General features: G+C 36.9%; 1 protein-coding gene across 2 annotated transcripts in view; it reads right to left on the minus strand.

Moving 5' to 3' along the window:
• Nucleotides 1-9,404: 9,404 nt before the first annotated feature.
• The window catches only part of LOC148830368 (short transient receptor potential channel 6-like), a 39,640-nt gene continuing 21,412 nt past the window's right edge, over nt 9,405-27,632 (minus strand). For both annotated transcript variants that reach the window (XM_088921932.1, XM_088921931.1), the window contains exons 3-12: nt 26,389-26,574; nt 23,946-24,110; nt 23,403-23,613; nt 21,192-21,422; nt 20,400-20,664; nt 15,486-15,681; nt 13,225-13,428; nt 11,462-11,518; nt 10,970-11,045; nt 9,405-10,763 (exon numbers count right to left, since the gene is read on the minus strand). In XM_088921932.1, the coding sequence (XP_088778058.1) occupies nt 10,624-10,763; nt 10,970-11,045; nt 11,462-11,518; nt 13,225-13,428; nt 15,486-15,681; nt 20,400-20,664; nt 21,192-21,422; nt 23,403-23,613; nt 23,946-24,110; nt 26,389-26,574 (1,731 nt within the window). In that variant the 3' untranslated portion in view covers nt 9,405-10,623. The remainder of the gene's footprint in view (nt 10,764-10,969; nt 11,046-11,461; nt 11,519-13,224; nt 13,429-15,485; nt 15,682-20,399; nt 20,665-21,191; nt 21,423-23,402; nt 23,614-23,945; nt 24,111-26,388; nt 26,575-27,632) is intronic.

A 27,632-nucleotide genomic window follows, 5' to 3' on the forward strand; every position in this document is an offset into this window, starting at 1 on the left:
TGTTAGTCAGAAACTGTTATTGCAGTAAGCAATGACATAATATAAAATATTTGGCAAAGATCATTAATAACTTAGGATACACAGTATAAAATGTCTTTTTCAGTACTGTAGGTGCACAAATACCTCCAGTTTCTATTTAAAGAAAGACAATCATTTAATCGATTATTTGTGTGCAGCACTATTCAGTTTCCTAAGAAAATATTTTCATCTAGGTAAACGAATTTACCATATAAAAAACACTATAGGATTGACTTAAACAGCTTTAAGGATTTTGAAAGATTAAGAGAACATAGTCAACAAAAACAGATCGTCTCTCACTGCTTTGTTACACAACATGCCGCTTAATACACCACACAAATGATGTGTAATATTATTCAACTTTTTACAGGCATAAATTCATGATAAATGAGAAACATTTAGCACAGTATACACATTTTGGCCAAGAGAAATATGGATGTTGACTCTTTTCAAGTTAAAATCTTTCTATTTGCAATGCTACTTAATGATTTAATGTGGAAAACAGACTGTTCTCAATGCTCTGTTTTACTTCTCGTTTAGTGAAATTAACAAATTAATTGTTCATCCTGAATCAATGGATTTCAGAAAGTTAAGCCAATCGTGACGCGAGCAAAACATGAAAGAGACTTTGAAGGCAGGTCAGTCATTTCATGACACAAAGTCTAGTCCCTTTCCGCACATTTACAGCACTACTCTGGCTTCTGAAGAGGACTTTGAAGCATTTGATGTAGGTAAAATACTGTAAATATCAGAAGCACAGGCATGTACTGACAGAGAAATAAAATAAAGACATTTTAACAAAAACAGAATTAGGGATTGTCATGAGATAACTCCACTATTCCTTGGACTTTTAATGTTCCACCTGGAAAGTATCGATTTATATGAATTTATTAGGTGGATTCTTCTCAAAGATTTGTAAATTATGCAAAACAAGTACTGCCATTATAAAAGAGTTATAAATTTATATTTCTTTTACTTTTTCAATGTTAGCTACTGCAAACAAATTTGTGCTGTAACAAAAGTACACAACATTCAACTTCCATGCATGTTTTGTTATAGCTTTCTGGCAGTTGATATCCAGCCACAAAAAGTCTATAAGATGTTTTCATCTGCTTATGAACAACTATGTATATCCAGTGTGAGAGATCTATAACTAAACTTCTACACATTATTTAAAACACAATCATATACTGGTTTACCTCCAAACAGATTTACTAGAGTGAAAACATGGTATAGTCTAGCAATGTACAGTATAAGGAAACATATATAGTAAAACATAATAAAAGCACAGTGAAAATGAGCATAAGAACATTTGGCCCGTCTAGCTTGTTTTGTTGATAGTTGTGATTGAAACAGTGATCTAATTCAGCCACAAATTAGCATAAAATGCTATAGAAAACAATAGTAAAAAGGAAATTACCATTAATTAGTTAACATTAAGCTGTTACTCCATTGTCTTCCAGTTTTGATTCCATTTCAGTAAGCCAGCCTGCTGTAAGCAGCTACAAATGAACTTTATGTTCTAGTCAAGACCCCTGAGCTATTGCTGCAAGTAAAATTTTCATATACAGTATGTCTATCTAAAGCAGCCTTAACACCTTTAGAACCTTCCCTTGACAGTTATCCAGTGTTCTTATAAATATTGTACCAGAGCTGCAGAACTGATATTACATTTGCTGAATCCATGGTGCTGGAGGGTATCAGCTCTGTACAACAGTTTCAGAACAGTCAAAATCTGTTTAATCAGACTGGCTATAGAGCCCCAGAGATGCACTGTCCAGCCACACAATGAAGCACTTTACATATAAGACTTATATACAGTACTCTGAAAAGAGAATTTCTCATTCTAGGAAATCTTTAATGGAGATATGCGTTCAGTTGCTTTTTTAAATAAAGGCAAAGTTCATTTATCTGCATCTTGACAACGCTTTTTCCTGTTGAAAAAAACAGACTTGATTGATTTAAAAGGATTTATAGCATTTACCAAACATTGTGAAGATAATGGTTCTTCATGAATATAACCAAGTAAAGGCAAAGGATATAGCTTCTATAACCACTGGCAATAACTTGACCTATGCTAAAATCAACATGCCAGTTTCCTGAGCAAAAGTTCAATGAGATAAGCTGCATAATAATATTTCCTGTAAACTGTAATCATTTTTATGTTCCAACTCCTATTTGTGGTATGCCATATTTTTATTTGTGTAACTGAACTAAAGCACTAAAGTACAGTAAATAAAGAAAAAACATTTTAGGTCATAGTGCCATATTAATGCCTTCATTGGCCTAACTTGCAGGGGTTTGCTTTGTCAGACTTTGAATAATTATGAATAGACGTGATGTAATGCATTACTTTTCTTTGGCTATAGAACAGCAGCTCTTTTAGCCATATTAAAAGTGTATCTGTATGGAATTGGTGGGCTGACCTTTAGAAAGGATGAAACTTAGCAGGTAAACAGTATGGAAACCATAGACAAATAAAGGAACATATATCATTTATTCACAGTCAGCTATAAAATGCATCGGCAGTCCAATTTACATAATGAAATATTAAGTTCAAATGCGTAGCTGCGTCAGCATCCGTAGGCTGCAAAGGACCAGGTAAAGGTTTATTCCATGCTGAAAAGAAAAGAGACACAATGTTTTGGCTGTGGAGCCTTCTTCAGGTGTGGGAGAGAGTCGAAAACCCCTCTGGGAGAATGCAGACAGAGAAGTCAATGTTCATGGTTGTCAGAGGTGAAATAATGAAATATTATACAAAGACATTGCTACAGAAAGTAAGTAGCAGACATCTCCATGAGAAGTAAAAATCTAAAATGAATACAAATATCCAAATCCTTAATAAAGTATACAAATCTTTAGCTCTTACAAATCTTATAAGAGCATGTTCACTTTTTTTTCACACTTTTTGAATTGTGTTGTGTTTTTGAGTTGAGTTGTGTTTTTACTGTGGCTTTGAAAAGCAGATATTTTGTTATATCCTGATTAAAAGACAAAAATGTAACATAAATAAGACAGAGCATATGTGTGAAATTATATTGGGAAAAAAATGTAAAAAGTAGTTTAGAATGTGCAAAACATTATTTTGGCGAAGTGTATAAGTTGGATTATTATGTTTTACAATTAAATGAGCTGCACTGTTGCCTTATCACAATAGATTTCTGCTCTAGCAAAATGTTGAAAATGTTCGTGTTCTATCTGCATTTATCCTTTTAGGCCTTAAGTGATAATACAAAAGAAGGTAATGCAGCCTCCTTTGTTGTCGCAAGATTAAATGACTGCCCTTCATAGCATGCACTGTCACACTGACATTGTATCAACTTCCGTCATGCTGAGAAGGATGCTGTTTACACCTATCACATTAACTCTGCCACAAGACAGCTGTAACAAAGGAAGCAAAACTGTTAAAAAATGAGACAGCACACCAGGATGCTAATGTTCACCCAGCATTTCCAGTTAAACAGATCAGCATGCAAAAGTATTGGAATAATTCAATGGACACTAATGTTCTAGCTACATAGTAGAATATAAATGTGTCTTCACAATAAATCTACTTCTTGAAATCGTTCAGTGCCTCTCTCTCCTCTTATATCCATATTTTGCCTTAGTTTTATCAAAGAAACATTTGGTAAACCTCTCTTGAATGTAACACAACATTTTGTAATGCTTTCACCTTTTTATATATTAAATTTTAGTGCCTATTTGCATGATAGGATGATAAACCAAATTTTTAATTAATGTATAGATTTAAAATCTTACATAACAAAATATGAAATGGTTCTGGGAATTGTGTATTTTCTTGTTAAAGCACATCTATTTCAGGGGCTATCATCGGTTGAAATTACATTTTAATTCAAAAGTTTGTCTCATTTACAACCTTCAGTACTTTTCCATAGAGTCCTCTGTTGAAGTGCCAGATTTACACAACGAATGTCAAGGTGACCAAAGAGAAGAAAAGTATTTCCTGTCTTTTTGTGTCACATCTCAGAGCACCACAATAATTTTAAGTCTTGGTTCTTCTGTAACCTTGACAACCAGAGGATTCTTTCAATCAAAGTGACAAGACTAGACATAATATAAAATACATTATGTCACTATTTAGTTTACAGTAACAATAGTGATAACCTACTTATAATCATTCTGGAATTCATCTGGTAATTTATTATTACTTCTAGGAGTGTTTAATAAAGAGTCTCTTTTGAAAAGTAAAATATTGTGATTGCATACATATTTAGACTTAAGAAGATTTTTCTGAAACAATAAAACCTTCTAGCTTGCCAACACGAACAGCCATTTCATCAAGCACAGCCAACAAACCACTGATTTTTCTATTTGCATTATCTGTGCAAGTGTGTGTAGGCGTGTGAATGTGGATGTACTCCAAATATTTTAAGTTTTATTTCCATACCCAGGGACCTGTCTTTCACACATAAAGAAAATACAAACCTAAAGAATAAAAATAAAACAAGTTCAAATAAGTTCCTGAAGGCCTCTGAATGATTTAAAACTAAAACAACTTCCCCAGTTTGGATATGTTCGTGTGCCGCAGTTTCATTAATGAGGGTTGTTTTCTGTGTTGTTAAATACATCACAGAACAAAAAAGGTTAAGGTCACTTCCTTCTTAATCCCTATCAACCTGTCCTTGTAAGCAGTGCTGGTTGACGCATGTACTTTATTGTATTACAGTAGAGCTTCAGAAATTGCTCCTCTTCAAACGCTTTCACGGTCTGTGTGCTCACACCTCCCTGTTAGGTATGTACAGAGCTGTCTGCCAGAGAGGTCAGCCTGTTCTGTCAACTGTCCCTGCTGGTTATTACTTGAGAATCTGTGCTATTTAAGTGGAAAGAACAATGTGTTCCCTTAGACAATTAGGGTGAAGTATTTATAATTTTGTACAATAGTGATAAGAATTAATGCCAACAGACTTTTTGATCTCTAGAAAGAGCATGGTTCAAAGTCAGGTTTTTAATTTCTACTATTTATTGGAATAAAGTTTACAGTAATTGTTTGGGACAAGAACCAAACATCTCTGGCAATGAATATTTTTTGGGTTCAACAAAATGGAAGATCCTACATTTAATGTAACTACAGAGTACTTGATTTCATTATTAAATAATGTGAAACGTAATGTTTCGGAAATCTATGCTTTAAATAGTCAGGCATATCAGGTGAGTGTCACGATTGTAATCTCTCCTCTTAAGGGTGCTTCGGCTCTTTCACATTTTACTTGATCATGTGCATCTGCTTCCAATCCAGCCCCTCCTCATAAGCCAGGCTCACTCTATTCCGGGCTCTGCATTGGAAGACGGTTGCCCAGAGGCCCGCATACCACCAAGTCACCCTACACCCGCGGCTTGAGGGCATTGGCCTCCTATCGGCGTCCTGACCTAGCTGAGTCCGAGGCTCAGAGCGCCTGGCCTCGTCATCCTGTTTTTATTCCCTGTCCCTGCACCGGATCCCATTCCGGTCTTCTTTTGTCTTGGATGGATCACCCGGTACTGGACTTTTGGACTGCTTCCTGGTTTCCCCTTTCAGATTGTTTTGGACTAGTTTGCCCGGACCACACCCCCCTGAGCACCAGTGCACCGTCGTCACACCACGCTGTTCGTCAGCCTGCCCAGTTCCTCACCGTCTCCTCCCCGTGTTTGTTGCACTCCCTTCCAGATTCTATCGTCTGCATAGGGTCCTGATCTACGCTTCATAACAGTGAGCCTGGCCTCTTCCAGGTCACATGAGTGTTAAGGTAGGTAATATCATCACGTTAGAGGTATGAGAAAAATAGTTTGTGTTGTGCTCATTTTAGAAGGTGAACATGTTCATTCAACAAGCAAATCGGAATGTCTACTCACCTGCCCGATGGAAATTTCAGTCCCAAAATGGTGACTTTCAATTGAATACATACAAGCTTCTTGTAAACAGGAAGTTAATCAGCAAGTGATGGGCTTGGAATCCACTGTTGATAGGTGAGCTAATCTGTGTCTAATTTAAAGCAAAGTGTGTTCCTTTTTTTGTGTGTGATATAAAAGCATTGGCTGTGCAGACAGACGTGGCCTGAATGATATCATATTTTCTCAACTGAATAACCCCAAAACATCCTGGACCAATGTGTCATTTACTGCATCTTAAGAGTGTCCTATCCCTGAGACTGCAGGTCTTCCAGGTTTTTTTTAAGCAGCTACACCTCAGGAGCTGGGAGAAGCTATTAAAGTGGTCCTGTGTAGGGTTTGGGTTACAGGAAACATTAATTGTTTACTCCTTTTATACAGTAGCTTTACAGGAAGTGATGGAATGGAGGATTACATTAGGGCAGTGATTCCCAGTCCTGCTGACCCATTTACCTGTTGAAACAAAATGCAAATATTCATTTGAAGCAACTTCTTAGCTCAAGTAAGGCTTCAGCTATCTAATGAAGGTGGGATGCAATAAAAACCAGCAGGTTTTTTTCCCTGTGCTTTGCTTGTCCTTCCGATGTGTCTTTGTGTAGGGCTATATAGTTCCAGGTCACCCTTTCCTCCTGGCTCAGCATTGAGGGATCGGATGTCTTGAGACCCGCCTAGCACCAGGTCATCTCCTCCGTGGCCTGAGGGCATAGGTTTCTCCCCACCATCATCTGACCTCCTGATTCTAGGCTAATCCCCATTTTGCCACTACGCATAGGGTCTTTTTTGCTCTGCTGGCCATTCCACGGCATGTCCTATCTGACATCTGTGACAGACTGTAGGTCACCAGGACCAGGATTAGGAACCACATTAGAGGATAACACAGAGGATAATAATTGTTCAAGGGGCCAACGCTTCACCATGTACAGTAGGATTCCAGTGGAGAAGAGAGGGAGGGAAGGAGGATTTCTCACCACTGCTGCCTGGGTTGTTACCGGGACACATGAGGAAGCAGGGTCAGAGTGTAAGAAGTGGGGTTGGCAAGGGCTGTGAACAAAAAGTCAGGACCTGCCGTGGACTGAGCTGGTTGCTGGAAAGGCGGGCAAGTGTCCTCAGTCAGTCCGTCTCCTGTGGGACAGTGTGAAGAGGTGGGAGGGGGAATGGAGTCAAAACACAGAAAGCATCGCCGAGGCCAAAGGTGACATCCAGCGATGAAAAAGAAGATGAAAAGAGAAGAAAGGAGGAGAGACACCCCAGGAGTCTAGTTGAGTTGAGAGCTCCATGGATGTACGGTATGATGTGATCAGGACAGGTTGGGATAGAAGGAAAGGAAGTGTTGCAATTTTGGTGAGTAGGTGGTTGTCCATGGCATATGGAAAGATCTGGATGACGGATTCGGGGATTGCAAGAGTGAACTGCTGTGGCTGGATAGTGACAGACCAGTGATAGACTGGGAGATTTGTGTGAAAGCTGGGAATAGTGAGAAGTAAGGTAGGAGTGATGTCATATCAGAGTTGCTCTTATGGTGATACCCAGAAGATATTCCGCCAAATTTTGTGGCTTGCTGAGTCGCTGTGAGCGCTGAGATTTGGTTTTCGTTCAGCAGATGGAGGAAGAGGTCTGTCTTTGGTGAGTGCCAAATAGTATCTTGCGAAACAAAATGCACTAGCGAGCAAATTAGAACTGTGATATTTTTATGTAGTATAAAGAAGCAGTTGAGATTAGGGTTTGACTTTCTCCTGAATTTTCATTGAAAACATTATTAAAAACTGCATTAATATGTGTTGGCTTTTTATCATTCTTTAAACACTGAGGATATGAGCTATGTTTGTTTAGTAATATAATATTATGCATTCACATTTTTACTTTTTATATTTTATTTCTCAGAAATATATTTTTTTATTTCTAGCAATGTACTGTATTATAAGCTTTTGATTCATCCAGATACTTTATTAAGTAACTCAAAGAATTATGTTAATAAAATAAATGGTTTGTACAGGTTGTACACAAATCTTCTCTTGGAATGCTTGGGAAGGTGCTCTATTTTCCTGAAACCTGAAAAAGAAATACTGAAAAAAGGCATAAGAAACAAAAGAAACCTGGTCAGTGAAATGGAAATCTGAAAGCAAATATATTTTCATATTTATTTCCAGTATCTGTTATTTACTTTCCCTTGTAACATTTTGTAATAAAGACAGGGAAATACTTTTTATATACAAGGATAAAGGATAATGGTAAGGAAACAGTGTCCCCATGTGACTGGATCTCCTATTACACTTTTCCAGATATCTAAAACCAGAGGTCTTAGTTACTGCCTCAGACCATATGATTCATCTTTTAATGGCATTTGTTTCAAACATACTGAAGCTTTTCCAGTCTTTACATATACATATATATTAAATGTAGGAATTAGGAGTGCTGAGGCACTTCTAATTTTTCATGAAATATCTGTAAATAAGCCAAGGTCTTCCTTCACAACAATATAATAGTGTCTTTTTCATAGGTATTTATGATTTAAAAATCCACTTTAATGTTGGCTCCTGCAATAGGATTTTCCTTCAAAAGAAGGCCAGCTGCACCTTGTTTCACTGACAGAAACAGAGCTCTAAGTAAGAATAAGAGTGAGAATGTGGGTTTGTTCATTGGGATCATTAGCCACCAATTAACCCTAATTACACACATACTCTATAAATGCCAAAGTGGGTCTTTGGTATAATTTGCTTGACTATTTCTGTGAGTAGACTGCTGTACTTGTTGTAGAAACCATTCCAGTTTGTTGCTTTTTTTCTTGTAAAGAGGAATGCATATTTCTGTCTTGTATAAAGAAAACTGAAAAATAATAGAGTATCACCATTTCCCAATAGATAGAAAAGACTTGTTTGCTCAGTGTTATCTCTTGGCTGCTTCTGCAGTTATATTTAATGAAGTTCCAGTGTGCAGCCTTACTTCAGTGTTGCTATGGGTTTCTGCTCCCATAACAAGCAATAGCAAGGCAAACATTCTAAATTACAGCTCAAAATACTTTGTGAAGACGGAACAGCTAAAGTTTTTTTTTTTCTGGTTTATTTTACCTTGTTTTGAAAACTGCATGTGGTTTGCAATTTCTATTAATTTAATTGGCAAGAGAGGCATGGTTAGCATTGCTGCCCCAAAATGCTTGTGCCCAGGGTTCAATTCCAGAGCTGGGGTGCAATCTGTGTGGAAGGTGTACGTTTCCACCAGGTGCTCTGGTTTTCTCCCACAGTCCAAAGACATAAGGGTAGGTTAACTGGCTTCTGGGAAAACTGGCCCTACAGTGTGTGGCTGTGTATCTATCCTGCGATGGACTGGTGTCCCATCCGAAGTCTTCCCTGCCTTACACTTGTTGCCTGCTGGGATAGGCGCTGGCTCCCCTGTGACCCTGAATTAAAAGAAGTGGTTAGAAAATGGATGGATAAAAAGCAGCAATGCTGCATTGAAAGAAATTAATATTTTTTTATGATGGAGTGAGTCACGGGTCTAGTATATTTCAAAATAATAGCTTTATTAATAAAAACTATTGTGTTTACATAAACTTCATCCATTATAAACACAGGAGTGGTGATGTCTTTGTAGGATAGAAGGGGGGAAAAAAAGAGACAAAAATTATACATAAAATTATGTTTTGCATAACTGAAGTATAAAGCTGTACACAGTGACATGCCATCTGTATAACTCTAAACTATTAAAGGAGTGACAGCCCTGTCAAAAATGCAGGACAGTTTTCTTTCATAGATAACTTGAAAGCCATTTTAAAATGGGAAAAAAAAGCAATATTTGGTAGGCCTCCATGTGCTCTCTATACATATATTGTTTGCAAATACAGTATGCTTAATGCATGACCTGCAATTAGCTGTGAATCCAAATAAGTGCTTCTCCAGATTGAAACCTTTCAGAACAAGGTTCTTGAAATACAGTACAGTGCTTGATTATCAATAACGCAACATGCAATAAAAAACAAATGTGACACTGAATTGCTTGTAACAGCTCAGCATTGAATTTATACAAAAATCATCCTGAAAAACTGCGTGTGATAAGCTAATTCACTGAAGGTCTAGTGACTAAAAAAATGTAATTATAACATACCCTACACTAACCTCTCATATTCCTTGCCTGTTTATTTATATATTTTATTTTGTTTTTTATTGCAGACTTACATTAGAGAGATAAAATAATCTGTTCTGTTAGGTAGGAATGTTTCAGAGAAGTTTAGCATCATTATATGAAGGATATGGCTTCAGTAATATAAGTTAACAAACATACAAAATACAAAATATTTCACAGTGCCTTCACTATTTGCTTTTGCCCTGCTTTAAGAGGGCACCAACATCATTAAAACCTGATTATGCAGCCAGTCCACAAGACTGATTTCGTGGTTTTAGTTCTGCCATTTTGGCACTACCAAGTAAAACTACAGAAAGGCCAGCAAGAGAAATGGTACCACTAACTTGGGGCATTTGGAAAAATCTGAGAACTTGAATGAAAAAATATAATTTGCCAGACTAAATATTCAAACATGAGAAAAGTAAGATAAGTTTATTTTCTTTCATGTACCTCATCAGCCACAGAGTGTGATTTTAGTTCTTTGATATTTCAAGGCAACAGCAATAAAAGTGTGTTGGTTTGAAATTGCTCTGAAAATATATTCTAACTTCACAGCTGACTTGGTACATTAGGGCACTCCCAGGCTTCAGTGCATCCTCCTATTTACTGGTGTGATGTCTCAATTGATAACTTCTCTCCGAGTTTTCTAATCAGCTCAGCCAGGTCCTCTGTGTTGTGGGATTTTTCTTCAAGTAGTTCATAACGCAAACTGGAAATGTCCTGCTTGATTTCTTTCAGCTCACCTAGAAAGTGCAGAAAGTGAAAGACATTGGTCATGTTCTTTTCCCGATTGAACACCAAAGTCTTAAGCAAATATGGAGTAGATTGAGCTCAGCAGATCGACTTAAGCATAAGTCATAATCCTAACTGAAATACAATTTGCTACAGAGAAGACTATAGCAAGCTGCCTCTCTGAGTTGGAGCAAATCATCAAATAGCTCTACCTTACCTTCATTAACTTCATCGCTTTCTTTATCAATTTGTGCTTTGAACACATATCGCTTGATGAGACGTTTCATTATCTTCTGTAAAATGTAAAATATTGTCATTTATAAATGATCACACATATAAGCATCAGTAGTATATGAAATGGTCTAGAAAACTTGATTATTGGCCCGATTTGTTGATTCATCAATAATCTTATGCAAATCAAATCCTAACATACAAAATGCTGTTGTTTTTCTTTACCCTTAATGGCAGGACTCACAGGAAGGTTATAGAGGGAATAGGTTATTTAATGGTCAAGAGAATAAGCAGGCCACTAATATTCATAACATTGCTTGCTTAATTTTGTACTAAGAAGTACTGTACTGTGGTCTATGATGCATTTTATTCAATGATTTGTACGTGGTTTAACCACCTAACCTTCTAAACACAGTGTAAGAGATGATAGGCTTTTAATCATATGCTGTTGTTGATTGTTGCTGTTAGATAATATTACCTGGTACCGTGTTGGAGAGGGAGAACTTCTGACAGTTGAATGCATGTCTGAGCCCAGCTAGAAATTAAACGACAAGAAGATAAACTGTTAGTCTTCAAAAGATCTGACAGCTTTCTGTTTCTGTCAATAATGGATGTCTAATCAAAAAATCCTGTAATCTGTTCTGAAGAGGGTTATGTATGCAAAGGAACTTTGGTCCATGTGTTAAAAGTCTAACCCACGAAATGTGCCAAAGATGGAACTATAAAATTGCCATCCTATCTCTCTAACTCTAACACTTACTCTATCAAATGTCTTTGGTACTATAGTATAATAGTACCAAACAATGCAGACATTTTAATATATTCCATTTCTAAAGTAATTTTCCGATGTGCCCTTGAGCCAAAATGGTGTTAATTTGTTTTGTAAGAGACTTGCTGCTTAGATGCCCTGATTGTCTAAATCAAAGCTGGATAGGAAATAATTTGGGGAAACTTGGGAAAAGAAAATAGTTTTGAACTTAGAACAAAAATCATACGTGGTACTGAAAAACACCCTCCTCAAATATACTTGAAAGTTAAGCACATTCTTTGTTTAGAAACCTGCTATATGTAAAGAGGTCAAAGGAAGCCTACTATGTACTCTATATTTTAATACAAACCACAGCGAGTACTGAAAGTAATACTAAGCTGGTGAGGGAAATGTATTTCAAATAGGACATATATTAATGCATTCCACCTTTTTTCTGAAGCCATTTGACTTGTACCCTGATTGTACAATTGTAATCTACCACTATTATACTGTAAGCAAGGCCTATGGCAAGCTGGAGCCTTTACTAGAAGCACAGGGCGGAAGGAGGGACCCCGCCCTTGAAGAGACGTCAGTTCGTATCAGAGCAGAGACCCTGCTGAACCTTAAAGCCCACATTTAAATGTCCTGTCATTTACCAAATCGCTTTATACCATACGGTGTCGCGGGAAGCTGGAGCCTACCCGGCAAGCAACGAGCCGAAGACAAGGTACACCCTGGACTGGGCGTCAGTCCATCACAGGGCCAGTGCAAGCCAACATGGGGACAAGTTGGAGGCTACGGTAAGGCCGAAGGGGGAAATTTGGCCTGGACACTGGGATAACTCCACACTTTACCGAGTAATGCCCAGGGATCTTTAATGATCACTGAGAGTAAGGACCACATTTAAATGGTTAAATATAAATGAAATATATTTTTATAAATGAAATAAAAAGGTTTGTTTTAGGTGGAAATAAAATAATATTAGGACTTGGGAGATGTGAACTTTGAAAACAATCTGATCATTTTTTTAAATCAATACTCCCATTTTTCCTCCCAGAAGGGTTTTTTCGGTTTTTTCATATGGCCACTTGGTGGCACCTTTAACCACATCATATTGTCAGTCATACTAGCTAGGCCATACAGTTAAAATCACTTTTTTTTTCATTGCAAATGAACTAGTTGGGGGTTGTGGTAGGATTGTGAAAAGACAGCTTCCAAAGCTTAACTTCATATGGGTTAGTAAGAACAAAAACATTAATAACTGCATTTAATTACTGCAAGTATGTTTTCTAAAACTAGTCACATGGTCAGTATTTAGTTTGGCTCTTGGGTGAAATAATTCATCACAGTAATTGTCAGTAATTTGGGTATATTTCATATGAATAGTAATATCAATCTAAAACTGAAGTTGACATACAATCTAAGTTTGACATTGGGATTTAGAGTAAATCAAATCCATCAATTTAGTGGCGACTAATTAGAGGCAAACTCACCTCGTTCAACTCAGCATCTCCGTTTGTATCAGTTTTCTGAATGTGCAACAAAACCTTTAAGAATTGCTTTATCTTCAAAACAAGGCAGACCACAGACTTGGGGCTGGGAATCAGGTTAAAGGGCACAGGCAGGGTCCTCCCCTCCTCAAAATAGGAGAACCAAAGCTTAGCTCTGGCGAATTTCCACTCCACATCAGCATCATCCTGTATCAGCCACAGACAGGACAGGAAATAAATTAATATTGATGATTTTGATTGTCGAAATTACATTCCCATATATTCTATATTTTCAGCTCTAATATTCTGGTTTATGAGTATTTCTGAGAAAAACACTGATTCTGATATTCAGGGAAAACTGAATATTTTAAGTACTCTTCATATCCTGGCTACAGTGAAATTTGGCGAAAGAAGTGGACACATTCATAAATGATCTATAATATAATTTTATTTAGGATTTTTAAAAAAAGTGTATTAAGAAGGACTGTAATGAAATAAAGAGTGGCATTCAGTACTGTGATATTATCTGGAATGGACTTCAATTGTTCAATTTATATTTTCTGTCTTCAATACTTAAAACGTAAATACACTATAAAATGAGTAGTTTATTATACTTATAATTTAAGCACATCAAACTAAATAAGTGCTATGAGAAAGGGCATTGTATTGCAAAAAGAAATCAGACTTTTGCATTCAGACAGTATATTACTACCAAAACCGAGCTGCAAAAAGTATATTTCTCATTAACTCAGCTGTTGCACAGCTGAAAGCCTGGAATGGAATGTGAAGAGGAATACTGTACAAGGTCTGTACACAAAAGTTATCAATTTGCTGCTGTTTTCATTTCATTTCAATTACATTCCAAAAGGGTTGTTGCTTGGGAGGCATCTCTCTTAATGTCAATTACTTAAAGAGATAATATACAAATAATGATATCTAAGAGCGACCTTGTATGTCACAGTTAAATGATACTGCTGATGATTGATCACCACAGCACCATTAAATAGTAAATGCATAATTGTTTTACCATTAAGTCGTCCATTGCACTATGGTTCTTAGAGCTCTTGTGTCTACAGATTAAAATCCTTTGCTTTTATTTTAATTTATTTTGAAGAGCATATAATCTTGCAGCAGTGAATAGAGAAAGAATAACAGCAGTTATGTCGATAAGACTGCACAATAAAAAAGGTGCTCTTTAGCAATAAAAAGAAGCTGAACAGACATGATACCATAGTAAAACTGAATCAGTAAATGCATTAATTTAAAACTGCAAAACTTTAATTTAAGAACACAAAAGGGTTACAGATGAGAGGAGGCCACTGGGCTCATATAGCCCATTTGGTATAGTAGCTGGTAGCTACCTGATCCAAAGATCTCATCTACTGTAGCTTTTCCTTGAAGGAAGCTAAGATATCAGCTTCAACAGTTCCACACTCTTACCACTTAATCTAATTTTAACGTTAAGTTGTAAATCCATTCAGTGGTAAAATCACATTCTTACAAACCAGACATTGTTCCTCTTTCCTTAAAGAAAAATGCCATCACATAAAAAATAAAACAGTTCAATTAATTGAAACCTACTGCAAAATGAATTAGTAACAGATGTGACTGATGTGTAATAAGGTGCTCTACTCAGGCATGACACTAAAAAGGTCAATGCAGGACATCTGAGCATTCAACAATCAGGGAACAGACAGCAGGAATCATACAGCATATTGGGTGATTTTTACATTCATAAGAGAGAAAGCAAATGCTGACAATGGTTGACTTTTAATGTGATACGAAGAAAAATTCTGCTCAATGCCACACATATTGAATCGTATCCAATCAGCCACATTTACAGATAATAGCTATGTCAAACATTTTACTCTTTATAGACAATTAAGAAAATAATTTGGATTTTGCTTTCCTTAGATGTTTTGAGCTTCACTGTTTTTTGTCACAGTGAAGACTGCAAAATTCTTTGTGACAAACCCAGTTTTGTTTTCTCAGCTGAATTAATGATGGTATGAAAACTGCTAAACTCTCTTCTTCACCCCACACCACACCACTGTGAGAAGCTGGAGAAAACCCACAAAAACAACATACAAAAACTGCACACAGAGGGCATCCTAGCCCAGAATTGAACTAAATACCAGAGTGCAGTGAAGCAACACTGCTCACTACCAAACCACCAAATCTTTAATGATGAAACCATCCAAGCTTTTAAGATTGACCATCGTATATATACTGCATAAGACAGACAGAATAAGTTGTGCTTTTACCTCAATTTCCTGAAAGGAGTTGTTGATCATGGCTATCAGCATGTTCAGCAGCACAATGACCATGGTCACATTGTACACTCCATACAGGACATAGCCAATATTTTCTATGAACTTGTGATCATTACCAATAACAACCGTTTTCACTTCAGATAGTCCAAATATGGCCCAAAATAATGTTTTAAAGCTTTCTTCAATTCTGCAACAGAAAGACAAAAAGAAAACAGAATCTAATAATTTTAAAGAGCCTTAAAAAAGCAACACACAAATCATTGCTAAATACAGATATTATTCATAGTTGACAGATTAATGACTTTGATATATGTGCACTCTGGATGTGGTTATTTCAGTTAATATAAATATAGTTTTAATCAGAAGTTATATAATGTTATTATATAATATTTTGTATCATAACTTTGTATCAAAAATAGAAATCTGAACATGCATGGTCCTTCTTTTCAGTCACATAATTTAATCATTTGCATAACTGTATAAGTCATAACTATACATGAGGTCTGATCAGATCGTACACTTTAAATGAACCTTTTATGTATAATGTTTATCATAAACATTTTCTGTGCAGGTACAGTGGTAGCCACTACAAAAACATAAATCTGCTTATAGTGATTCAGTGCCTGAAGCTGTCCTCTGTTATTTTTTTTTTCTCTGGATATTTTTTCAAGTGAATTGATATTTTAAAGTGACAGAAAAAATAAATGTCACAAATGGTGCATATGTGGACAGAATATCAACATAATAATTTCCCTTCATTCTATGAGCCACTCAAAGAGGTTTTGTAGATTGAGTTAAAACGCCTCAGTTAACTCAGATGTTGTAAAAACTGAAGTATAACCTATACAGTACCACAAAATAACAACCATCGGTGTGGTGGCTCTGAGGCTAAGGATCTCCACCTGTGGCTGGAAGGTTGCCGGTTTGTATCCTGTGGCCGGCAGAGGAATCCTACTTAGTTGGGTCCCTGTGCAAGGCCCTTAACCCCAACTGCTCCAGGGGTGCCATTTAAACGGCTGACCCTGTGCTCTGACCCCAAGCTTCTCTCCCTGTCTGTGTGTCTCGTGGAGAGCAAGCTGGGGTATGTGAAAGGACAAATTCCTAATACAAGAAATTGTATATGACCAAAAAAGTGATCTTATCTTATCTTGGATTTCACACAGAAGAGTAGTGACAAAGTGTGTTGGTGTCAGATACTATGACAGATTCAAGTAGGGACTGCTTAGAATATCCAAATTCACATATAACCAAGTTATATTATATTATATAACTAAATTGCATAATGTACTATAGTATATAGCATGTATGGTTAAAAGACATACAGTAAGTAACCCTCCCTCATATTATCATTAAAGTACTAATGCATTGTCTTTAAGTAAATTTAAATAACATTTATCAACTAAAAGAAACAACAGTAATCACAAACCTACAGTAACCAGAATAAGCCTGCACTTTCTCTCTCTGCCTCTGTGATTAGCATACACCACTAAATAATGAAACAGGCAATAAAACTGTCAGTGATTCTGTACAGTCCTCTCAAGCCAGTCAGTCCCCACGCTACCGACAAAGAAACTGGAGTATCAATAACACTGTTCTATTGCCCTTTTTCCCGCTAGTCACGGAGCAGGTAAAGCTAGGAAAGCAGACAGAAAGCACACATCCCCCGTATGCAGAGGTGGGAAAAGCTAAAAAGTGGGGATAGAGGGAAAAAATAGTAAGGAGTTAACCTGGGGTAAAAGGGCAGAGATCGTGGGGACAGTCCAACAGCGGGGGGGATTGGATCACTACACTGCCTCCCCCCATGTTCCTCATCCCTGAGGGAGACTTCGAAGTCCTGGAGTTGGACTGACTGTCTTCTGAGGATGTGGGAGCAGAAGGGATCTGGTCTGGGGAGGAGCTGGCGTTAGTCGACAAGGAAGGCCTGGCCTTCATCAGCTGGAGCTGGGACTATCAAGCTCTGGGGGTCTTCCTCCTTAGAGGGGACTGTCTGTCAAAGTGCGCTTGGACAATGGGAATTTTTCTCTCCTGGTCTCCTTTCCCAGCTCAACGCCCTTGCACGGACCCACCCACTTTTTGTCCAGCCAAGCCATCCTCAGATCTGCTTTCTCAGCCCCCACCTTCCCAGTGGAAGAATCACGGACTGTCTCACCACGGGAAGGGAAATAAAATCCAGCCATCTTGTCCACACAGGACGCTGGGTAGCCCACAGCTACTCTTGGTCTGTTTGAAGCCCTGCTAAAATTCAACGCTATCAGATGAAGAGTACTTTAAAATTATTTTAAGATAAAGATGCTGGATTCCCATGATGTCTATTGTAAGTATCTAAAAGCAGTCGGTCATACCTCAAACAGAAGCAAGAATCGAATGCATACAGAAACTTGTAAAAGTGAAAGGTGAAGTTAATGGCTCAACTCAAACTGAACTGAATCTGAACATGTAAATGATACATTAATTGCATATTATACAAGAGGCTCACAGAAATAATTCAGCACTCTGTACAGATGTCACAACACCTCTATCTGGTTCTTACATTCAGAATCCTCAGAACTAGTTACATAAGCCTTGGGAACATAAGCAGGGAGTCAACATTGAACAGTATTTTTTGCTGGTAGAGTATTTACAGTAATGTGAGTCATGCATTTAACATCAAAATAATCCAAAATCGACAAAACTCCATAGCAATAAGGAGAGGAGAACATTCTGCCCATGTGTCACAGCTTCCCCATGAAGCAACAAAATAAAACAGCATTGCAATCATCTAATCTTAAGAATGGCTATTTTGTAGCATCATTTTGAAGATATTGCAGGTCCTCAATTCTTCAGCTTATGAACAGTTTTGAAGTAATACACAGTTTACAGGTAAACCATCTCAGTGGTGATTTCTTTCATTTCCAAGCTCAGCAAAAATACATTCTTACTATTATTGATCCAGAGTGCAAAACAAATGATGTAGTAACCCATTATCACCACAGCCAGACCAAACTACTAGAGGGGACTATTTTCACAGACAGGTAATCTTTTATAGCACTGGGTGCCTATTAGCAAGCTGAACAATTTGCTATTAAAACATAATGCACACCTGATGAAATCTCTGATATATGACCACCATTGATCAAACTGGAAACAGAATTAGTAGATTACCTCTGACATTCAGTGGAGAAGAACTACACAGTGCAACACAGTATCAATTTCATTCATTCCCTGATGTTTTTTTACTGTTGCGCTGTAACCTTGATATAAAGTATCAATACTGTAATTACAATCAGTCAGAATACTCAAAAGAAAAATACCTACATCATTTAGTAAAATATTGTATAGCTTTCTACATTCCTACCACATCATATATCAGAAGCCAAATAAGTTGAAAGATAAGGGTGTCAGCTGACCTAAGATGAATTTCATATTCATACATATTTTAGATTCAGGTGAAATAATTACTCATTTGTAAATATATTCAAAACCTCAAACATTTTACAAATTACTCTTAATATATGACCATTAAAGATTGCCTTTATTTTCTACTTAAAAGCATGCCAAAACTTGTTTTGACTAAACACAGTCCAGTAAATTAGTTATAAGACCATGTTAAGGTCTGGCTGTTCTGTTGATATTATAAAACTAGATTTCACTGATTGCAGAATATAACATTCTGTTTTATACTCACTAACATAATGCAAAACTCCTATATACTGTATAATGTATTTTTCTATCCTAACAGGGAAATTAAAAAAGTTTCAAACTAATAACCAATTTGCTATTCATAATGCATCTCTAGGAAGGAATCTATGATAATTGAAAATAGATTATATATGTTTTATCATGCATTGGACCAATGAAATTAAACAGAAGATACCATTGTTGTCATTTGAATTAAATGTCTTGTTCCTTATCTCAAGTGTGCACAAAGGTTTGTGATCACTGTGATCTATATGCAAATTGTCATGATGAACTTTTAACCTGGCTAAGCACACTAATGTCTGACCCAACAGTTTCACTCACATTTAATTGATTTCCTATATTTAAAGAATGTGTTTGCATGTATAAGTTCATTCACTCTTGAATTCAGCAGATTTGTATTTGGTGGATGAAAAGTTAGGTTTTTTTATTTATGGATTTGTACTGAATTCCAGCATCACTGCCAGAGATAACTGCATCATTTATATTTGCTTAATTGAAATTCAACAGCTAAAATTCACAAATGAGATAGTCCTGCACCTTTTTTGTTTAGTCTATGATGGTGCACAAGAGAAATTTAACACTCAGGTCAAAATGGATTTGATATAAAACAAAATCACAATGTGGCCAAAACACAGAACAAAGAATCCTAATATGTTTTCTGCACAAACTGTGACATACTGTATTGTAAAAGTTTTTAAAAACTACAAAGTTTAATATCAGGTGTAAACTTCCTGAGCCTCTGGATATACTTGCATATATATATATATTCTTGAGTCTAGTATATTAAATTAATTATTCCATTGTCCATGAATTAGGAAGTTTTTATCTGAATACTTGAATATGCTGCAAAAGGCAACATAAATAGATTAGATGCCTCTCTGTGTCTAAGTAAAAGGCTGTGCAGTTACTTGTTAATTATATTTTTTAAGAAACCTGTTTAAATGTATGTGTTACTCTGTCATGGACATTAGCACCTATTGAGAAGCCACCGAAATGACAGCTTAATCATTGGATAGGAACGAAATCAACTGTGGAAAAATGTACATTTTTAATAGAGATGCTTTTTATATATAATTGATGAAAATTACAAACAAATTGCATTATCAGTTAAATTATTTTCAGTAATGTTGAACTGTACATTCCCCACTTGATGTCATTATATGTTACAGAATATCTTGGTTGGTACTCTATTATTTTCCTATCCATACAATCATTATGTATACTTACGTGGTAAAGGCTTTATTCTGTTTTTCTGTAAAGTAGTGTGAGTAGAGATTAAACATTCCAATCATGAAGGCCAAAAAAACCAGGATAAAAATCACCATGAATTTAAAGATATCTTTCACCGTCCTTCCCAGAGATATCTGTAAGGGGCCGAAACTCTCATTGGCAGGCAGGATATATGCAATTCTGGAGAAGCTTAATACCACTGCAATGGCATAGAGGCCTTCAGAAATGAGCTGTGGGTCAGAGGGAAGCCAATATTTACGATCTGAAATACAAAAAAAAGGAAAGAATATCTTTTTAATTAAAATGAGTCATTTTTTTAGTCATTAATTTAGTCACACAAGACATAAAAAATAAGTATCTGCAAAACAAGTGTCTATTTACTGAAGGAAAGTCACCATTAACAAATTCAAGTATAAAAGGCCTAAGACAAACTAAGCTCTGTTACATCACTGACCCAAGATATTAAATTCATTCCCTATAGTGGTGGGACAAGAAAACTAAATATATTGTAAATTATTGGAATATGAGACACTACCATTTTTTGTAGCATTTTGGGTTTTTAGTATTTAACCACTAGTATTTAATCTAATTTTAAGTCTATCCAAGATATGCCCTTTGACTTCTGTTTTCATTTTTAATGTAAAAAAAAAATTGTGAAAACGTTTACTAAAGGTTCCTTTTTGGGGTGTCACTACATTTTTGCTTTCCAGGGATGTGAGACCGTATTCTTATTGAATTAATTCATCTGGAGTTTGAGGATGGGTTGAATGCAGTATTGTTCATACTTACAGAATGTGTAGTATTTTATCTCATAGGGCAGAGATGCATTTGTCAGATTCTCGACATTGTTCATGTTGATATAACATTGTGCCCTGTATGCATGCCAATAGGCCATGAACCTTGCAATGAACGATGCCACAAAGATGGCCAGCATTCCAAAGTCCAGTAAGTTCCAGGGCTCTAGCAGGTATTCACGTGGGCCCTGTGACCAGATCTCCTTGCATTCTGCCCATATCATCCCTGCAAGAAAAACAGAACAGCACCACTGTGTTACTTATAGTACAGTCTTATGACAGGACTGTTACAGGAAATAAAGACTTATGACTCAAAGACTTCCGCCCCCATTGTGAACTCGCATTCATCACACTTTCAGTTCTGAAAACAGAACCTGGAACGAAGAAACACTCCTTTTAAAGGAGATTATGCAGTAACTCAAAATAAAAATGTTTAACTTTTTCTTTATCTTGTTTTAAAAAGTAAATGTGCATCGTGACCATGAGACCTTTACACAAAAACAGCTTTCTGTCAGCCAAGTGTATTCGTCAAGGGTAACTGAACACCTTTTTTTCATGTTAACAGCTTGCAGTTCAACTGTAATTTTGTTGCTCATATTTTGTTGTCTAAATACAGCAGGAGAACAATTGTTGCAAATGAAATGTAAAGATTCAAACATTCCACAATATCAGGTATTAAAAAAGGGTAGAAACACAGCATGATAAAATTTAACAAAATTTCACATCAGCACCCTTCAATTGATTACTTTTCAATGGGCCTTTCAAGATATTAATAAAATTACAGTTTTACAGACCTGAGAGACCTGAGACCTGAGGCTATTTTTTTAGAAAATGTTGCATTTAATCTGAAATTTTTATTTGTGCTCTGTTGCTCGTATTATACAGTACATGTTTAAAGCAGAGATTTTGTTGGCATGAAGAAGAAACAAATTGCAACTTTTTAAAATCAGTGTGAACACTTCAAATTAATACGAAACCTATTTCAATCTATATCAGTCTTGCCAGTTTCTGTTTTGATTACTGAATAAGTGATTTCTCAAAGCACTTAAGAACCAAACCACTAAAAGATGTCCTCTGTCAAAGATGGTGGATAGGAATGCAAACTGTACAGACTAAAACTCAGCATGTCCTTGACCTTTGAGAAGGTTATCTAAATACTGCTGTGTGGGAACTTCATTTTAATGATGAAGGAAAAAAATCCGAATAAAAAGATGTTTTCTTAAATAATTAACTCAGGCTAAATAAATCCAGTTGTGAACCAGTACAAAATATATGAATTGGGATTTTAATGCTTTTTGTTCATCCCCATAAGTATGTCCAAAAAACAATAAACCTAATATATCACTGTGCTCAATGACTTCAAAACGAAAACTATTACCACCTTCCATGTAAGCTGCTTGTGCATCCAACACATTAAATTCTGTTTTTAATTTTCCAAATTCAATTCTGTATTTATACCTCCACACTCTCAGTAACACACCCCTTTGATTTTTTATGTGGTTACATTTCAGATGCTCTCTTGCAATATTATTGATCTTCCCCATGTAAATAAACAGCCTGTCAATTCTTGAAGACTCTAGTGGCTTATTGCAAACTACATTAAACCTGATTGTTTTTTAAGTTAAAGATCAAAGTGCTAGAGAAGTAATAAATGTTTAATGTTAGCATTTTCATGTTAAGAACATGACTTTACATGCTCCCTTAAAATTCAAGTTTTCTCCACATACTTTTTCATTTCTTCTCTAAGACAGCAGGTAGAGGTTAATTGGCTACTCTTATTTCTTTGTCAGTAGTGACAGTAGGTTTGCTACCATCCGATCAAAAAAAGCTGGGACAAATATCTGATAACAAAGAAGTGATATAAAATACTACATAGTACAGTTTATGAGATATTTACGTCTTACAATATATAAGGGTGTTTTATGCAAATGCATACTATTTGACCAGAAACATATTTGCACGTTATGCAAACAGTTTCTAAGCCATTGAAATAACTAGTTAAACCGTTTTGCAAATAGTTTAAAGATGTTGATGCTTTGAAGCAACCGTCAAACTCCTTTGATAATTTCCCATTCAAAGAGAGAAATGTTAAATAACATCTGCTTAGAGATTCCGTGGGACAACTGCACTCCCTGCAGAATGGGTGACGCCTAGGTTTAAGTAAAGCCGGCAGTGTGAAATGCTGTAACGTTTGTCATTTGCTCACCGATGACCCAGGAAATGATGAGCATCTCCATCCAGGTGAAAATGGTTGTTTGCATCCTGTAGAGCTGATTGTCAGTATTGCTCTTGTTTGATGGTGGTGCAGCCCCCTCAAAGCGGTCTGAAGCGTTCAGGACAAGAAGGCCAAGGAAAATGGTAAAAGAAGCAGCATGTGCCACAAATTTCAAAAAGGGACCACGCATGATTTTCCCCAGCTGCAAAAAATAAATGTGAAGCAATAAACCACCTGATATTGGCCTTTATAATAATAAGCATCAGTCCTCGGCGCTTCTCACGTGGCATGTAAATCATGAATAAAAATATTCTTTTGGATCACTGATGGGTGTGAGCATCCATGATGACAGTAAAAGGTTCAGATAAGGAACTTGACCTTTCTATTATTATAACAATTGAATGTTCACCAGAGAAGACATTAAGAAAAACAAAGTGAAACTGTTTTTAAAAAAATGCTGATCCTGTATTGATGTGCTGTGTGTACAGGGAGACGGTGGGTGCACTAAATCGGTTTGTGTGGGAGCAAGCTGACCTTGCTACAGGGGCTTATCCAGTAAATCATAGCCAGGAAAGGCAGCCCAATAGCCACACCGAGAACCACGAGGAATTTCACAGCCGTCGTCTGCTGACGCAGCCCTGAGAGGTTCTCATACCAGATGGAGAGGAGCTGCTGCTGACAGTTGGGATGGGCGACAAACTACACAGAAAGAACATGGGTGAAAACAGACATGTTATTGAGATTGTATGAACCCACTGCAGCACCTGTGGCTAACGACGATGACTCTATATTAAAAGCATAATCTGGAGAAATCTTCTTGTGTACCAGAAAACGCTTTGAATACAATTCAGTTTCTTTGAGCTTACTGTAGTTGTTTTAATGTTATTTCTGAAACTGTGAAATCCTTGACTTTGTAGTCGCAATTTGTACATTTGTACAGCAAGGTGGTTTTCTTTTTGGAAGTGACGACACCTGGTCTGGTGACATAACCAAATAGAGGAAATTGAAACCAAAATTACAAAATGTGCTGTCTACCCCATCACAATATGTTCATACCATGCTGAAACATTGAAAAGAAACATTCATTCATTCAAGAAATGAAGGATGAGATCTTTGGATCTTTGGAATTAGCTACTAACTACAAATCCTAGATGGCCATCCTGTCATTTGAAACCTTTATTATGTTCGTATGCTGTGGACACTACATAGAAGCAAGACTAGTATTGATATTTTTTGGGGGTACCTTCCTAAACCATCATTTTCACTTAAAAATCCAGTATTGTCAAAAATCCAGTATTACTGCCTTAATCTAAAATTAATTACTCTCCTAAACTGAGAAAGATTTGGCTTTATTCCAAGCCTTTTTAGAAGACGGAAAAGAGATTGATTTAGTGCCAGTCAGATTGCCATTATACCAGCATAGTGGAAGGTTTTACCCTTTGACTGAAGTATTGTATGAAGATCTTTTTTAATTCAAACAGATGACAATTAATCATCCATTTTCTAACCGCATCATCCTATTAAGGGTTGCAGGGAAGCCATAGCTGTCACACCCTCTACATCTACAGGGCGCTCCTTCTCTGTCCTGTTGCTAGTTTCCCTCTGCTTTTCTTGTCCTTCCAATGTGTCTTTGTGTGGGCCTATATATTTCCGGGTCTCCCTTTACTCCTGGCTGAGCATTGAGGGCCCGGATCTCTTGAGACCCGCCTAGCACCAGGTCGTCTCTTCCGCTGCCTGAGGGCATAGGTTTCTATCTGACATCGTCTGACCCCGTGAGCCTGGGCTAACCTCCGTGTTACCCCTTTTGCCGCTACGCAAAGGGTCTCTACTGCTCTCCTGGTCATTTCATGGCATGCCCTTCCAACATCCGTGACAGAATGCTGAGCCATTTTTTGACCCTGCAAGCGGCGTTTTTTCTATTTTTGTTTTCCTGCATCGCTTTGGGCTTTTTTCAGTTCTCCTATTCTAGTCAAAGGATGCCACTCCCGACTTCCATGCCTTTGAGCAGGTCATTCAGTGGCATGCCTTCCTGATATCCTCGTACGAATACCTGGCTTTCCACGGGAAGTTACTCCCAGCATCCATGACAGAATGTCGAGTTTATTTTTGCCCCAGCGAGCGGTGTTTTTCTGTTTTTTGTTGTTACTTTTTCTTTTACTCCTGGTGTTTGGTTTCCTTACTTCCTGGTTTTCGTGTTCCCGTCTCCCTGATCCCTGTTTCCCTGGACTCTTGGTTCCTATCTGTAGTGAATCTTTTTTTCGTGTGTTTTTTGCCCTGGTCTCCCAGGTTTATTTTTTGTTGTGGGTGCTTTTTTACGTGTTTTGTCTGCTTTTTTTGTCACGCTCCCCCAGAACCCTGCCCGGCCCCCCCTTCCTCTACACAATAAAGCTTTTTACCCTGGAGGAAGGGGTAGCTCTCAGCCATGACTCCCAGAGGTTTCCTTTCAGTTAAATGAGGTTTTTCCTCCCCCCAGTGCTGTGCAGCTCATTTATTTTTTGGGCGTCAGGAGCCACCTTTGAAGGGGGCGGTACTGTCATGCCCTCCACATCTAGGAGGCACTCCTTCTCTGTCCTGTTCCTAGTTTCCCTGTGCTTTTCTTGTCCTTCCAGTGTGTCTTTGTGTGGGGCAAGGTGGGGTATACCCTGGATGGGACGTCAAACACAAATGTGCTCACACCAGAGTAAATCTTTTTTTATCTTTATTCACAGAAATCAGTTAGCCTACCAGTATCTTTTTGGATTGTAGGAGGAACACCCAAAACAGGACATAGAAACTCCATACAGACAACATCCCAGGTCCAGAATTGAAACCAGGGCCCCAGTACTGCACTTCAGCAAAATTAAGCACTACAACATCGTGCCAACCAACAGTGAATTATATCAATAATTCTATCTGGTGTTATTGTATATGCTTTTACTTTTACTTTAAACTACTTTATGTAGTTGCTGTGTCGGTGCTCCCAAACCTATGTACTCACCTTTTTAAGTTCATATTTAATGGCAAGTTTTAGCCGTATGAGGTTGGGACGGCCATGTTGCTCACTGGATGGGTTCAAGTCAACATCCCCGTTCAAAATGGCTTCAACCTCCTCTGTATTTCGACATAGGTCCAGAAGTCCCACCACATAATCTTTGCATTGCATAGATAATTTTTTATAATCATTCTTGGAGAAAAACAGATTATTTTACAATTAGAATTCACTTACTGCTTTACTTACTAAAATGAACAGAAAAAGGTTTCACATGTTTTCATTGGCTGAGAATGCTTGTAACAATTAGAGAAAAGCTACGCTTTAAAGCAAACTAAAAAGAGTGTCTGTCAGCATGAAAATTATAATACATTTAATGTACCCTATTAAAAACAGTTTTCATTTAACCTTAGAACATTAATTTTTCTTATCACACAGGGAGCTTCACATTTTTAAACGCAGACAGACCGAATAGTACTTCCATACACTATTCAGTCCCCCAGAGCCTTGGAGAATCTGAATTTGGTCTCTGAATTCCACAACCATGTCTGTAAAAATGTTGGAAGGTTGAACTGCCCTATTTTAAATATGAATAAATAATCAGATTAAATAAGTCAACCTGTTAACCTGGACAGATAATTACAGGTGTGAATTGTATAATATATTAAATCAGTGCATCACTAGTAGTCCATAGTTTTTTTTTTTATAAATTAAAAATGTGTTCAAAAGTCAAGGAAAATAATAATTATTCTTGTAGCTCAGACTGTGCCCCTGAGTGTTTTAGGTATTTTACCTCTATGAATGAATCACCCAGAAGCATGCTGTCTGTGAGAAGATGTCCAAGTTAATTAAATATAATCCAGTACTCTATAATTATTTTTAAATGGAAGCAATGCCAGACAAGTTGGCTGAAGGTAGCTATTTTAAAAAGGAGCTTATTAATTACAAACCCACAATACATACTGTTGAGTAGGCTTGTAGTGATATAATATTATGTAACTGACACACATCTTCTTACCTCATACTGACTGAAAAAATCTGCTTGGATTGGAGTCAAAAGCATCCTGTTAATGGAATGTTCAATGGGTTCCCTGTGTTAATGGGTCCATCAAGTATTATTCATACCCAAATCAACTGAAAATATAATTGATCAAATTAAAGATCTAAAAAATATACCTTTAGTATAGTTTGGAATGTCATGTATGTGTTGTGTAATGTTGTCAGTACTCTATACAATTCTTTTCTGATTTTTT

The sequence above is a fragment of the Atractosteus spatula genome, chromosome 7, assembly GCF_055471065.1.
Source record: "Atractosteus spatula isolate fAtrSpa1 chromosome 7, fAtrSpa1.hap1, whole genome shotgun sequence".
In the NCBI taxonomy this organism is placed as follows: Eukaryota; Metazoa; Chordata; class Actinopteri; order Semionotiformes; family Lepisosteidae; genus Atractosteus; species Atractosteus spatula.